Genomic DNA, 14538 nt, shown 5'->3' with positions numbered 1-14538 from the left:
TTCCTCACAATTTCATCGCCATATGATTTCAATGTATCTTTTTATATTGCTTTTTTTTTTTACTATAATTGACATTGATGGTTACATGATCAGGCTGTGGCTTTTGGACTCGCTCCACTCATAGGGCTTGTGGGAATGTGTGCGTGGATGTGTTTAACCAATGACAAATGTCATTTAAAGCAACCCCGGTTATAAAAGGAAGTTAGATGAGAGATTGGTCCGTCTCGTTCTCTCTTTCTGTCGAATTAAGTTACCAGACTGGTGTGGAATATGAGATGTGCTTTGAACAGTTGATGTATATTCAATGTGCGTGGTGCTTCTGCAGCTGTGAACAATTGGGGAATATGTCCAAAAAGGGTCTAGTTTGCATGGTTTACACTTGCTTATTCACTTCCTACTCTGACAAGATTAATCTAGAACATGTTAAAGCAGATATGAAGCAGCAGAATTGTTTTTCCATATTCTCACTGACCTTTTATTGTACTTTAATACTTTTACTTTGTACTTTTTTAATTGGTGTTATTTTTCTCCTCTGTTGCAGAGCAAGCTCCAGAGAACGGTGGAAAGAAGTAAGTGGTTGGTGGTTTGTAATGTAATCAAAGTTGGTATGTGGTTGTGAGTGTTCATTTGCTCTCTGTCTTTCGTCTGTGAGTACTTTTTGCATACACTGAATGTGAGGCATCCGTTTTATAATAGTAATAATAATAATGTATTGATAATTGAGGTTTCACATTCCGAATTGGCCCTGAGAGTACTCATGTAAGCATGTCTGGGACTCTGTGATTCAGAGTTAAGCCCCGATTTCCTGTTCTTGTGGTCCAACAGTATCATGCTTCATTTAAGGCTTAATTTTGAGAAACCGCTTTGAGAGCTCTCAGAGGAAGAGGTTGGAGCGGAGACAGCCGGAGACTCAGCAAAGGCCCTGATTGCTACTGCTGTTCTCCAACTTAAGTCGATTTAATCTGCAGTAAACACAGATATCCCTCCACACCGGGGTTTCAAGAAATCAGTGCGTCACTCACTGGAACCTGTGGGTAATTAAATGACCGTGCGGATAATAGCAGACCTGCCATGAAGAAGATCCTTCTCCTCTTCTATTAGTGTTCAGTGTACTCTTCTTAAAAAGAGAGCAAAGACGTCTACCTTGAATTATACTTCAAAAGAAAAAAGGGTCTTATATTTTGTATTGGTTGCGCTCTTGCTGTTTTCCCCTCATTCATACATACTCTTGTGTCTTGCTTTACTTTTCTTCTACCTTTATCTTAACCTTTCCAACTTTCCCCTTTTCTCCTTTTTTCGATTTTGATCCTGCTTCATGGGACAAATCAGAGGGAGCAAGTTGGACCCAGAAGTCATAGGACAAATGTACAACAAGCTGAGAGATTGGCATCATGATGTTTCAGCGCGTTTGCTAAATGTGTAGTACATGACATGTCTTTATTCATCATTATATTATTCAACATTATTTAACGTACAATGCCTCCAGTTTGCTTACCATCCAAGTTACAGCCATCATTTTGAACACTTAGTTTAAATAACTGAAGTAAAAAGTGAATTGAAAATGTTACTATGTAAGTCTGTAGTCATATTTTCAAATGTAAATTAAATGCATGCATGTAAGTAATTATGTGTGCTTAGAAATGCAATATTACAGTATATCACTGGGTACACGTGTTCTTCTCTTTCGTTACTGTCCAAGCCTCCACTCCTCTGCACTTTCTGTAATCTTGCACTTTATTTTTTCGAGCATTTCTGTTTCCTTTTTCTGCTATTTTCTATTCTAACCTATAGTTTAACTTTGCTTTTGATGATTTTACCCTCAATAAACTTTTGTCTCTCTTTCCTGCTGTTGCTTATTTCCTAATCGTTTCATTTCCTTTTCTGTTCTTATTGCTGGGGGAACAATAGACTTTTCATTTTTACATTTCCAGGAAGTTAAGTTTATGATTATGGAAAACTTGGTTTTGCTTGAAGAGAAAAAGGGTTCAAATGCATGTAGTTTATTTATTTGAAAAGTAAGACAATACATGACTTTCCTCAAAATAATCCAATATAAGTCAGATCCGTTCTTGCCAATAGTTATCATGAGAACCAGCTGATTTCTTTCCGCTGTGGTTTTTATCATCATTGCAATATCAATAGCCTCATACTGACTCTGTCACGCATCACTCAAGGTAATAAACATATGGTTAATGTGCTAAATTTAAACACTGTATGATCTGTTTGCCATTAGAAGAGCTCTGGTTTTGCATCACTACGATTTGAGGCCACAGGCACCAATGCAATCTGGTAAATCTACTCCCAAGTGAAATATAAAACCAGCTGCTGGTTGCATTGCATTTCCTTATCATAATCCTCCTGTCACTCAACCAGAAACACTTAACAGGCAGGATATGAGAAGGAAAACTATAAGACATAATGAAAACCATGACAAGAAATAAAACCATGAATCCTTCTTTGACAGTATGCCATGTTGTTGATAACATGCAGTCTTATGTTGCTGCAAACAAAAACAGCTTCAGGGTTAGAAATGCCTATCCTGCTGGTTCAAATCCTTTGCTCTTCTTTATACGAGCAGTCACTATAAGGATGCTTCTAATGGGCGGGAAGTTCAATATTTAAGATTCAATCAAATTTAAAGAAGCAGATCATGTGTATGAAACTTTATTGAAAGTTACATCTTTCTTCATTTTGAGTGCTTTGCTCCCAACAGGAGGTCCTCATCTTGAAATGAAATATCAAAAACTTCACAATTGGCAGGCAATAGAATTACAAGGGCTTCTCATTTTCAATATAATATATAATAATATAATATATTATACAAAAAAAGAAATGACCACTGCCTCAGAGTGTCTTCATCATTGCTGTTTCTGGAAAATAAAAGCAATATCCACTGCAGAAATGATCCCACTGGCTATCTCCGGTAATGATTGCAGGTTATGCTTCATGTACAGCAGACAGCATGGCATCACCACCTGTAATAGTTGCCTCATGTCAGTAATTGACAAACCATATGTACAGTGGGCGGCAGTGCATATCCTTATTTGAAGGCGCCCCATAATTGCCCTAATTGTTTGCATGTGTCACTGAGATTTCCTCTGATTGTAAACGTTTGTACCTTCAGTGAGACAACCAGCAGTTGCACTACTACAGTTGCACTACTACGATCACACTACGCATTATTTTGTGCAGGAAGCTCAGTTCAACCTGTGACACTTAGATGTCTTTCTTACTCAGGGATCAAAGGAACATGGTACAAAAAAGGCAAACAAAATAATGGGAAAAGCTGTTGCTGGTAGGGGGGGGGGGAAAGTGACAGGCATTACTTGCAGAGGTGGGAAGTAGTGGAGTACAAATACTTCGTTAAGTGCATTTTCCCGGTATCAGTACTTTATTCCAGTACTTCTTACACTTTCTGACGACTTTTTACTTTTACTTCTTACATTTTAAAAACAGACTGGTTACTTTATTTGTAATCTGTTTGGTTGCATGATCTTTATTATTTAGAATCATTGTGTGCCTGTTGATTTTAACAAGGTCCGTGTATCCATCACTTCCTGGGGCCTCCTTTATAACGCCGTGCGTAGGATTCACGTGGGAAGGTTGCTTACGTAGTAGAAATCCAAAAAATAGGTACAGAAATTTTCCGAAATTTTCCGATTCATTGCGCACTGGCGAGGAAAGTGCGTACAGCACTTCCTACGCCGCTTTCCCTTTATAAATCACAACCGACTCGAAATGCGGTGCAGCTTTTGCGGGCTTCACCTAACGCCCATATTTGCCTATAAATAGTCAAAGAAACGCCCATTCATTCATTCTGACTGACTTTATGAAGAAGATCGCAGGAAATGACGACAGAACAGCTAAAAAATACATCTCACATCGTGTCAGATTTGGGTTATTTTGGGGAGGTGAAGATAAATCATATTGTTTGGTGGATGCAGTTTGAACCAGAGTAGCAGCATGGAGGTCGGATCGTCACCAAAATAAATAAATAAATGGCCCGAAAAAGGTTAATGACAAAAAAGATACACATAGCCTTCCTCAGGCAGTGTGTTGGTACCGGGGACAGGAGACCCCCCATTGATGAGAGACTGTAAGAAGTGATCGGGGAATCCCTCCGGAGTGGAGTCATGACGACTGGATCTGAATTATGTTTTCGTATTTGGTGGTTTTTGTTCCAGCTGTCGATCAGCTGTGCGCAGCGTCTCCACTGCAGCCTGTGCGTCTCAACCAGTCTATGGTCTCAACCCCCCCCCCCCCCCCCCCCCCCCACGTTTTCCGTCAAGTTAGTATTTTATAAATCGCAAACATTGCGTAGAAACTGGCGTACGCCATTCTTTGAGCGTATATCCCTTTATAAATGAGGCCCCTGGTCTTCTCTAAGGAAGAGGGACCAATGAAAACGTTGTAATTTGCAGTTGTTCATCTGCAGCATCGAAACATTCATTAGCTAACAATCAATCAATCAATCAATCAATGTTTATTTATATAGCCCAATATCACAAATGTTACATTTGTCTCAGTGGTCTTCACAGTGTGTACAGAATATCAGTATGACAATACAACACCCTCTGTCCTTAGACCCTCACATCGTACAAGGAAAAACTTCCAAAGAAAACCCAGTTTAAAGGGAAAAATGGGAGAAACCTCAGGGAGAGCAACAGAGGAGGGATCCCTCTCCCAGGACGGACAGACGTGCAATAGATGCCGTGTGTAAATTGAAAAGATAATACATTTGCAACATAGGTAGTCCAAATGTTTGGAAATGCATGTGTGTATAATAGGAAGATGAATCCACGAGGATATCCATCCAGGACCTATGATCCAGGACCACAGCCACGACTCAAGATCCAGCGCTCGCGATCCAGGACACAGGACCGCAGGATCATCCATGACTCCGGATCCCAGCGTATATAGACACCAAAAAGAAAGACATTTGGGGAAGCTGGGTTAATCGGAACATGAGTGTACACGGGTATAGACAGAGAGAAGGAAGAAGTAAGATGTCCCCCGACAAACTAAGCCTATATCAGCAAAACTAGGGGCTGAATCTAATCAGCCCTAACTATAAGCTTTATCAAAAAGGAAGGTCTTAAGCGCACTCTTAAAAACGGATAGGGTGTCTGCCGCCCGAACACAAACTGGAAGCTGATTCCACAAATGTGGAGCTTGATAAGAAAAGGCTCTGGCTCCCATTGTACTTTTAAAGATTCTAGGAACAACCAACAACCCTGCATTCTTGGAACGCAATGCCCTAGTAGGACAGTAGGGTATAATGAGTTCTTTAAGGTAAGATGGCGCCTGCCCATTAAGGGCTTTGTAGGCGAGAAGAAGAATTTTAAATTCTATCCTGTGTTCTATAGGGAGCCAGTGTAAGGCAGCCAGAACAGGAGTAATGTGGTCCCTTTTCCTAACTCTGGTTAGTACACGAGCCGCAGCATTTTGAATCAGCTGAAGCGACTTGATTGACTTCTTAGTACTCCCTGATAATAAAGAGTTACAATAATCCAGCCTAGAAGTAACAAATGCATGGACTAGTTTCTCTGCATCGTTTTGAGGCAAGATATGCCTGATTTTTGCAATGTTACGTAGATGGAAGTAGGCGGTCCTTGAAATTGATTTTATGTGGGCGTTAAAGGATAAATCCTGATCAAATATAACACCAAGATTCCTTACAGTCTCACTGGAGGCCAAATTAATGCCATCCATAGTTAGTATGTCTTTAGATAATTTGTTTCGTAGATTCTTCGGGCCAAGTACAATAACTTCAGTTTTGGTCGTGTTTAACATCAAAAAGTTTAAGGTCATCCACGTTTTTAAATCCTTAAGGCAGTCTTGAATTTTATTTAGATGATTAATTTCATCAGGCTTGATTGATAAATATAGTTGAGTATCATCCGCATAACAATGAAAGTTTACAGAATGATTCCTTATAATATTGCCTAACGGAAGCATATATAATGTGAACAAAATAGGTCCGAGCACTGAGCCCTGTGGCACTCCATGGCTAACTTTGGTTTGCGTGGAAGATTCATCGTTAACACGTACAAACTGAGAGCGTTCAGATAGATAGGACCTAAACCAGCCTAAAGCAGTTCCCTGTATGCCAACTAAGTGCTCTAGTCTTTGCAATAGGATATCATGGTCGATAGTATCAAATGCAGCACTAAGATCGAGCAAAACAAGAATAGAGACAAGTCCCTTGTCTGAGGCTATTAGAATATCATTTGTGACTTTAACCAGAGCTGTCTCTGTGCTATGATGTGTTCTAAAGCCAGACTGAAAATCTTCAAATAAATCATTGTTTTTTAAGTAATCACACAACTGTTTTGCGACCGCTTTCTCAAGAATTTTTGAGAGGAACGGAAGATTAGAAATAGGTCTATAGTTGGCTAAAACCTCTGGATCGAGGTTGTGCTTTTTAAGAAGCGGTTTTATCACTGCTACTTTGAATGATTGTGGAACATAGCCTGATAATAAAGACATATTCATAATATTTAATAAAGAAGTGCTAATTAATGGAAAAACTTCCTTCAACAGCTTAGTTGGAATTGGGTCTAACATGCACGTTGATGGTTTAGAAGAGAGAATCATTGAATGTAATTGTTCAAGGTTAATGGCTGAAAAGCATTCTAGTTTACTATCTAGTGTAATATTAGAACTTACGATTCCGGGAGCTGTTGATAACACTATACTGGTCGAAGGCAAGAGGTCATTAATTTTGTTTCTAAGAGTAACAATTTTATCGTTAAAAAAGCACATAAAATCATTACTACTGAGTGCTAAGGGAATAGAAGGCTCAATGGAGCTGTGGCTCTCTGTCAGCCTGGCTACAGTGCTGAAAAGAAATCTTGCATTATTCTTATTCTCATCTATTAATGAAGAGTAGTAGGCTGCTCTCGCTTTACGCAGTGCTTTCTTATATTCATTGAGAGTAATATGCCAAATTAAACGAGATTCTTCAAGTTTAGTGGAACGCCATATCCTTTCAAGTTGTCTAGACTTTTGCTTTATTTTGCGGGTTTCGGCATTATGCCATGGAGATAATCTATGTTGTTTTATTTTCTTCTTTTTCAAAGGAGCAACAGAGTCTAATTGTATTCGCAGCGCATCTATAGCACTATCAACAACATGATCAATTTGGGGTGGTGTACATTTTGTATAAGTTTCCTCCCCTACATGCAGACATGCTATCGAGTTAAGTATTGGTTGAATCTCTTCCTTAAATGTGGCTATAGCACTAACAGATAGGTTTCTGCTGCAAGAGCTTTTGACTAATGCTTTGTAGTCTAGTAACAGTACTTCAAAAGTTACTAAGAAATGGTCGGATAAAGCAGGATTATGCGGTTCGACTAATAGTTGCTCAATTTCAATACCATAAGTCAGAACAAGGTCGAGAGTGTGATTATAACAGTGGGTTGGTTTATTTACACTCTGACAGAAACCAACAGAATCTAATATAGAGTTAAATGCAACAGTAAGGCTATTTTTATCATCGTCAACATGAATATTAAAGTCACCTACGATAATTACTTTGTCTGTTTTAAGAACCAAAGTTGATAAAAACTCAGAGAATTCTGATAAGAATTCTGAATAAGGACCTGGTGCACGATACACTGTAACAAATAAGATTGGCTGCAAAGTTTTCCAGGTCGGATGCGTAAGACTAAAAACGAGGCTTTCAAAAGAGGTATAATTACATTTTGGTTTAGTATTGATAAGTAAACTTGAGTCAAAGATTGCTGCAACTCCACCTCCTCGGCCCGTGCCTCGAGCAATATGAGTGTTGACATGGCTGGGTGGAGTGGCCTCATTTATGCTGACATATTCTTCATGTCTCAACCAAGTTTCAGTGAGACAGCATATATCAATATTATAATCTGATATTAAATCATTTACCAATATTGCTTTAGATGCTAGAGATCTTATGTTTAAGAGACCACATTTAATCTTCCTGTTTTGTTGCACTGTAGTAGTTGTTACATTTACTTTTATTAGGTTATTATGTATGACACCTCTATTAGGTTTTACCTTAAATTGTCCTTGGGCAGACACACACACCGCTAATATTGGGTATTTTATTGGGTTCGGGATTCCTATGGGTGACTGCCTAGGAGAGAGCGCAGAGAAGCGTGTAAGACTGCGACTCTGCCTCCTGGTCTCAACTCCAGTTTGTCATGGATTACGTCCACAAAGCCCTGAAATGTTTGCCGAAATGAGATCTGCACCTTTCAAAGTAGGGTGAATGCCGTCTCTCTTAATCAGACCAGGTTTTCCCCAGAAGGCTGTCCAATTATTTACGAAGCCCACATTGTTTGCTGGGCACCACCAAGACAACCAGAGCTGAAATGATGACATGCGGCTATACATGTCATCATTGATCAGATTGGGGAGGGGACCAGAGAAGATTACGGTGTCCGACATTGTTTTAGCATAACTACACACCGACTCCACATTAAGTTTTGTGCATTCTGATTGGCGTAAACGAACATCATTACCACCGACGTGAATAACAATCCTACTGTATTTACGTTTATCTTTAGCCAGCAGTTTAAGATGCGCCTCAACGTCGCCCGCTCTGGCATTAATGACATTATTGTTCTATTCATATAAAGTGAGGTCAGTTACTCTATAAAACAGTTGGTAGCTATGGGTACTTTTTACTTAAGTGCATTTCGAAGCCCATACTTCTTTACTTTTACTTGAGTAAAGAAGTTTAGTCAGTACTTCTACTTTTACCAGAGTATTTTTAAACACGAGTATCTGTACTTCTACTTGAGTAAAGGATTTGTTTACTTTTGCCATCTCTGATTATGTGTGTGTGTGTGTCAGTGTATCTTGTGTGTTTTGAGTTGTGATTTATAAGAAATATGTACATCTGTTCCCCAGTGAGGCAGTTGACAAAAGCACTCCCGCTGTGCACACCTTGCCTGCAGCCAAAACATTTTCCAAATCTGCAGCCTCACCCAGGAATGGCAACGGGGTCCCTGCTTCCACGTTCAAGAGCCCAGCCGCCCAGAACAAGCCTTCCTTCCAGCCTGGAGGTACAGAAAGCATTCCCTAGACTCTGTTGTTTACTGCCTCTGAAATGGATGTAGTTTTGTATAAGGTATTGTGTGCAGTTGCTACTTTCAGCCTGCAGAGGGCAGTCCCAGTCTGCTAAATCCCTGCTGCTCAGCCATGGCTTTTATTGGTGGTTTAATACCCATTTAAGATTACAGGTATGAGCTCTATACAAAAACAGAGGTATTTTGTTAATGAGCTCAGGTTATTGTATTTCCCCAAGATCCCTTTAGTTAAATATATTGTGAAAATGAGAATTATGTATCTAATTGTGTGCAAAGGCTGTCCTCAAATCTAGCATGGGACCGTCAAGGTGGTCAGGGTAAATATTTGCTGAAAGGAATCAGTCAGGGATCATTATTAGCAATACTTAGACACAAGTATGCAGTCATACATGAACAGATGCACTATGTGCCCTGAAGTATTTCGCTGGAGGCCTTTTTTTAGAAGCGGCTGCTGAAAGGTGCCACGGGCAGAGAGAGCTGGAGAGGGCACAGTTAGCTCTCTGTCAGCCGTGATATTTATCAGATTAGCACATACTTGAGTTCAAGTAAACAGGCACGTATGTTAGCCATGTGGAATGCAACCTTTACATTTATTTACATGAATTAGTAATTTGGGCACTTAAACAGCAAGGCTAAACAAATCTGTGGAATATTTACAACATACAATAAAGCATCAACATGTATAAGATGCTATAATGGCATTAAAATGTATACATATTTGAGTCACATACAGTTTGCCAGACTCGTCATTCTCTACATTCCTCTGTTTCTGAATTAAGTAAATATAACCGACGAAACAGAGATTTGCACTCCTGCTGAGTCAGTTTGGTCTTCTCATGCAGAATTTTTCCTCCTTATCTTCCTCATACAGAAAGACAGCACTGACAGACTCTGTTTCACTTTTCATATTATTAAATGTGGCTCAGCCCTCAATATTTGCTCTTGCCAAAGGGTTTGTTTAGAATATTTTGCCCCACTGACAGCTTGTCACCATCCACCTCGCTGTGCCAACTTCTCCACAGATAACAGTGAAATGCTGCCACTGAAAAATATTCTTCTGTGTCGGGAATCCCTACATTAATACTGCATTCAATTCAATAGGCTCCTTTTTAAAAATATATGTTCTGTTTTATAAAACAATTTAAATGTAATTTCTTCTCTATTCTCACAAGTACATTATAATGGAAAGTTGTTTAATTCTGAATCCTTCCCAGGTTGCTAAGGCCCTCAAATTTGCTTTTGGCTTCGACAAAAATACGTCAATGCTCAGGTAGTGTTTGGAAATGTGGATATTTTAGGCATTATTATGTTTGATGATAACTCTGGTGACAAGCTAATGGTGTTTAGAATAAGAGCAGCTCTTCAAATCAACCATACTGTACCAGAAGCATTATTTAACGCAATAATAATAAACGAATGAAATATCAGAGAGAATCTTCTTTGTATCCCTTTTTGTAGCCGATATTTTTTTCTAAATCACACACACTCTCTAGTATCTTTCTTTCTATGAAACCCACTCCCAGGCTTCTCACAACCCCGCTCTGTTTATTCAGTTTGTTTGCTCTCCATTACAAGGACATTTAGGGAGCCCTTGTCCTTTGACCTCGGAAGTCTTTGATAACGGTGCTCTCTTTCAATGGAGTCTCTGTCCCCAACGCCTTCACCCTGGAGCACTCCCTCTGAGGGCAGAAACACTGACCTCCGTTCAAGATGCGTGTTTGCACTGAGAGAGAGAAGGAAAAATCGTGCATCCTCTCCATATGTGTTGAGATAAGATGAGGGGGGTTATTTTTCCAGGTGTCTCCTCTGACACTGGGAATGTGTTGTTTCCCTTCAGTGGGAAAAATGGATCCGTTGTCTGGGCTGGGTTTGGTGGCTCTGTCCAACACAGCTGTCTCAGGCTCCAGGCAGCGAGGTTAGAGATCATCAAATCATTCACACAGCTAAACATAAGTAATGACTAAAACATACAAAATAGTGGATCAGTGGAAGAAGAACATTGTATGAAAAAGGTTTTGAAAGGAGTATTTGTCCAATAGCTTCTGTGTTATCAAAGTTTCTTTCCATTTGAAAACTGACCCATTATTTTGCCGTTTAGGTTTTCCTAAGGGTGGAGCAGCTCCTTCATTTGGCAAAGTTACCAACCCTACTCCCAAAGGTCCAGATCGCCCCATCCCTCAGCCACACCCACAGGACCTCAACTGTCTGGTGCAACGGGCCGAGCACATCCCAGCCGGGACACGCACTCCCATGTGCAACCAATGTAACACTGTCATCAGGTAAACAACATTTAAAAAAAAAAAGGCATTTACCATAAAACATTTTTTGTAACAATGACAAAGTTTCAGTGATTACATCATTCAATAAGAGTTACTCACTCTCCACAATGTACTACTATTATAATACTTGAGTACATTTCCCCCCCCTAAAACAGGGGCCCATTCCTCGTGGCAATGGGCATGTCATGGCACCCGGAGGAATTCAACTGTGCTCACTGCCACTCCTCTCTGGCAGTGGGGGGGTTTGTGGAGGAGAAGGGCCAGGTGTACTGCGAACGTTGCTACGAGCAGTTCCTCGCTCCCACCTGTGGCCACTGCCAACAGAAGATCCTGGGGGTGAGTTAGGAAACTGAAGAGATATTGATATTTTCTGTAGTCTTGCACTAAAAATGTATTCTCATTAGAAACATCCAACACTGTTCTTAACATGAAAAGATAATTCAGTCATTGTTATTAAAGAGTGAATGATGTAACCATTAAAACCAATGCGAGCCATGTATATTATCTGTTATCCAAAGGACAATAATTAAAAAATAATTTTATATTCAAACGTGAAACATTTTAGTGTTTGTTCCATAAACAAAAACAATTCTTACTGTCCTTAAGGTATTTGATTGCTCATATAAGGACTATTTTAAAAAAAATCAAAACCAACTACTGATTGTTAACACAAACAAAACAATACTACAGCATAATGAATCATAAGAAACCAAGTGCAGTACAAGCCATGCTTAGAACATATCAGGTTAAGCACCAAAACCCCAACAATTCTGTCTCCAGGTTTTTTCAAGAAATCAAATCATGTTGTTAACAACTGCAACTGTTCCTCATTTTTTTATTTCTTCTATTTTCTCCACAGGAAGTCATGAATGCCCTGAAACAGACCTGGCACGTGTCCTGTTTCGTCTGTGCCGCCTGCCAACAGCCAATCAGGGGCAACACATTTCACATGGAGGACGGGCAGCCATACTGTGAAAAAGGTTCATTATGAAGCCCACGCTAGTAAATTACCATGCTGTAAATAAAGCATAATAAAGCCATGTGTGCAAACAGAATAACATTTATCAACATGCTTTTCATTTAGACTACTATAACCTCTTTGGGTCAAACTGCCACGGATGTGACTTCCCCATCGAGGCGGGGGACAAGTTCCTGGAGGCTCTAGGATCCACCTGGCATGACACCTGCTTTGTGTGCGCGGTAGGTCCAGGAGACGGTTTCAAAAGCAACAAAAGGGTTAAAGTTAAATGTTTATATGTGAATAACAACACAGCTCTTCTCCCTCTCCACAGGTCTGCTCTGCTAGTCTGGAAGGTCAGGCGTTCTTCTCCAAAAAAGACAAGCCTTTGTGCAAGAAACACGCCCACACAGTCAACATCTGACCTGCCTCCCATGAATACATGTATGAGTTGGTTGGTGTCAGTTGAACCGCAATTTATATTTCAATCAGATGATAAATATTTTCAGAATTGTTTTCAGAACTAACATTGGGTCAGAGGTTCCTCTATAAACTTATTTTTGCTTTTACATTTTTATGTCAGTCAGTTTTATAGATGAATATGGAGTACATTTCACTGTTGGCCCCCTGCCAGTTCCATTTCTGTGCAAGTTTTCGGTAAGATTTTTATTTGTGCTTTTTTATTTGCTCTTGATGGGCATTTGTTTCACACAGAATAGGATATTTTACAGCAATGACCTACTGGGCCCCTCGGGGGTCACATATCGAAAAAAAGTATTGATGTGTAACAACATACTATCTGTTAAGCTAGTGAAAGGTTTAGAAATTATGATTATTTAACATTAAAGGGGGACATTATTTATTTGTGTGTGTTCTGGCAACAAAAAGACTAAACATGGGACATTTTAATATTATATTATTGTTTGTTTTATTGTTTTAAAGTAATGTGCTATGTAACAATTCCCAGTGGAAATAAGCACACACAGTAATGTGTACAGCAGTGAGGAAATTAGACACTGTGCAGGTCAAGTTTCATGCTTAAAAAACATATTTAAGAAAAAAGTCTGGTCATCAACACAAGGAAACCATAATAGATTGTGTTGTTTATGTATATTTTGTTATGCCGACAGTTCAGGGGAAAAGTATTCTTCCAGTAAATACCTCCATACAAGTCATTCCTTTTAATAAAATGCAATACATTTGAAATATTTGTCATTGTTTGTCTTAAACATTAAGGAACTGGACCCTCTGTTGTGGCAGTGCGGCAGGACCCTCTTATGTTGAATATGTCCTACTGTATGTTTGATGAAATTATTCAATTAACACAAAACGATATCTATTTCATTTTCCTTTGTCTTGCGCAAAGAACATTGCAGTCTATGTACTAAATTACATTGGACACAATGCATAAATATACACCTCTCTTTACTTTCAATAAAAGGGTTCAACACTGAATACCACAATCAAAGCTCTTGAGTATGTTATTACATTTGTTTACTCTACATTATCTAAACCTTTTCTTTGAAGCTGACTTGGACAATAACACATTTTAAAGCAACTCTTCCTCCTGCAGATATGTTGTTTATGATGTGTATGCTGCACTTTTAATGTGTGTAAGTGCATAGAAAGCATTGCAGCAAATAACTGATCCATCTTTAGTTCTTATGTGCATTATACATCTTTAGTTAGAGTAGTTTATTGGGCTGGCAGACAGGCACCATATGCTTTACCTGCAGTGAGAGGGAAATGTATCTCCACCGGGACAGGAGAAACACCCACCTGTCACACAGACTTGGATCATTATGCCAATATAGGAATTCACTCCAGGTTATTTATTCACGAGGGAGAACAGTAAACGCATACAGTGTTGAGTAAATTGAGTTATTTTACGAGTCTATGGAAGGAAAATGTACCTGGAGTGCAGAGCTGATTGGATATTACCTGCACTTCTCCAAGACGTCGGAGGTGGGAGCTGTCCGCAGGAAGACGCGCGACTGAAGCAGCCTCAAATAACGCGTGGTGCACTTGGAAAAGTCTACCACAAGACAGAGGCACACATGCAAACAAAACGGAGCACGGTAGAGATCAAATCGACACAAACTGGGATCTTGCCGAGCTGCGTTTGAAGCGAGAAGGACACGGTAAGCATACTTTAATTCACAATAAAAACAGGTTTGCGCCGCAGCTGCAGTCTCATGATAACCAAGCTTTTCCTCCCTGAAACCAGGGG

The 14538-nt window shown here is 39.6% G+C and overlaps 2 protein-coding genes across 6 annotated transcripts in view; both read left to right on the top strand.

The window, feature by feature from the left end:
* Positions 1 to 13514, top strand: part of pdlim5b (PDZ and LIM domain 5b) — a 43874-nt gene extending 30360 nt beyond the window's left edge. For all 5 annotated transcript variants that reach the window (XM_034095793.2, XM_034095794.2, XM_034095792.2 and 2 more), the window contains 7 exons: positions 542 to 569; positions 8893 to 9047; positions 11170 to 11350; positions 11506 to 11686; positions 12210 to 12330; positions 12435 to 12550; positions 12643 to 13514. In XM_034095793.2, coding sequence (XP_033951684.1) covers positions 542 to 569; positions 8893 to 9047; positions 11170 to 11350; positions 11506 to 11686; positions 12210 to 12330; positions 12435 to 12550; positions 12643 to 12732 — 872 coding nt within the window. In that variant the 3' untranslated portion in view covers positions 12733 to 13514. The remainder of the gene's footprint in view (positions 1 to 541; positions 570 to 8892; positions 9048 to 11169; positions 11351 to 11505; positions 11687 to 12209; positions 12331 to 12434; positions 12551 to 12642) is intronic.
* Positions 13515 to 14257: 743 nt separating this feature from the next.
* Positions 14258 to 14538, top strand: part of bmpr1bb (bone morphogenetic protein receptor, type IBb) — a 54690-nt gene continuing 54409 nt past the window's right edge. Inside the window, exon 1 of the mRNA XM_034095797.2 lies at positions 14258 to 14449. The gene's annotated coding sequence lies outside the window, so the exon portion shown is untranslated. The remainder of the gene's footprint in view (positions 14450 to 14538) is intronic.

Source organism: Pseudochaenichthys georgianus, chromosome 12 (genome assembly GCF_902827115.2).
Source record: "Pseudochaenichthys georgianus chromosome 12, fPseGeo1.2, whole genome shotgun sequence".
NCBI classification, from domain to species: Eukaryota; Metazoa; Chordata; class Actinopteri; order Perciformes; family Channichthyidae; genus Pseudochaenichthys; species Pseudochaenichthys georgianus.
This window is presented reverse-complemented; position numbering and strand designations above follow the sequence as displayed.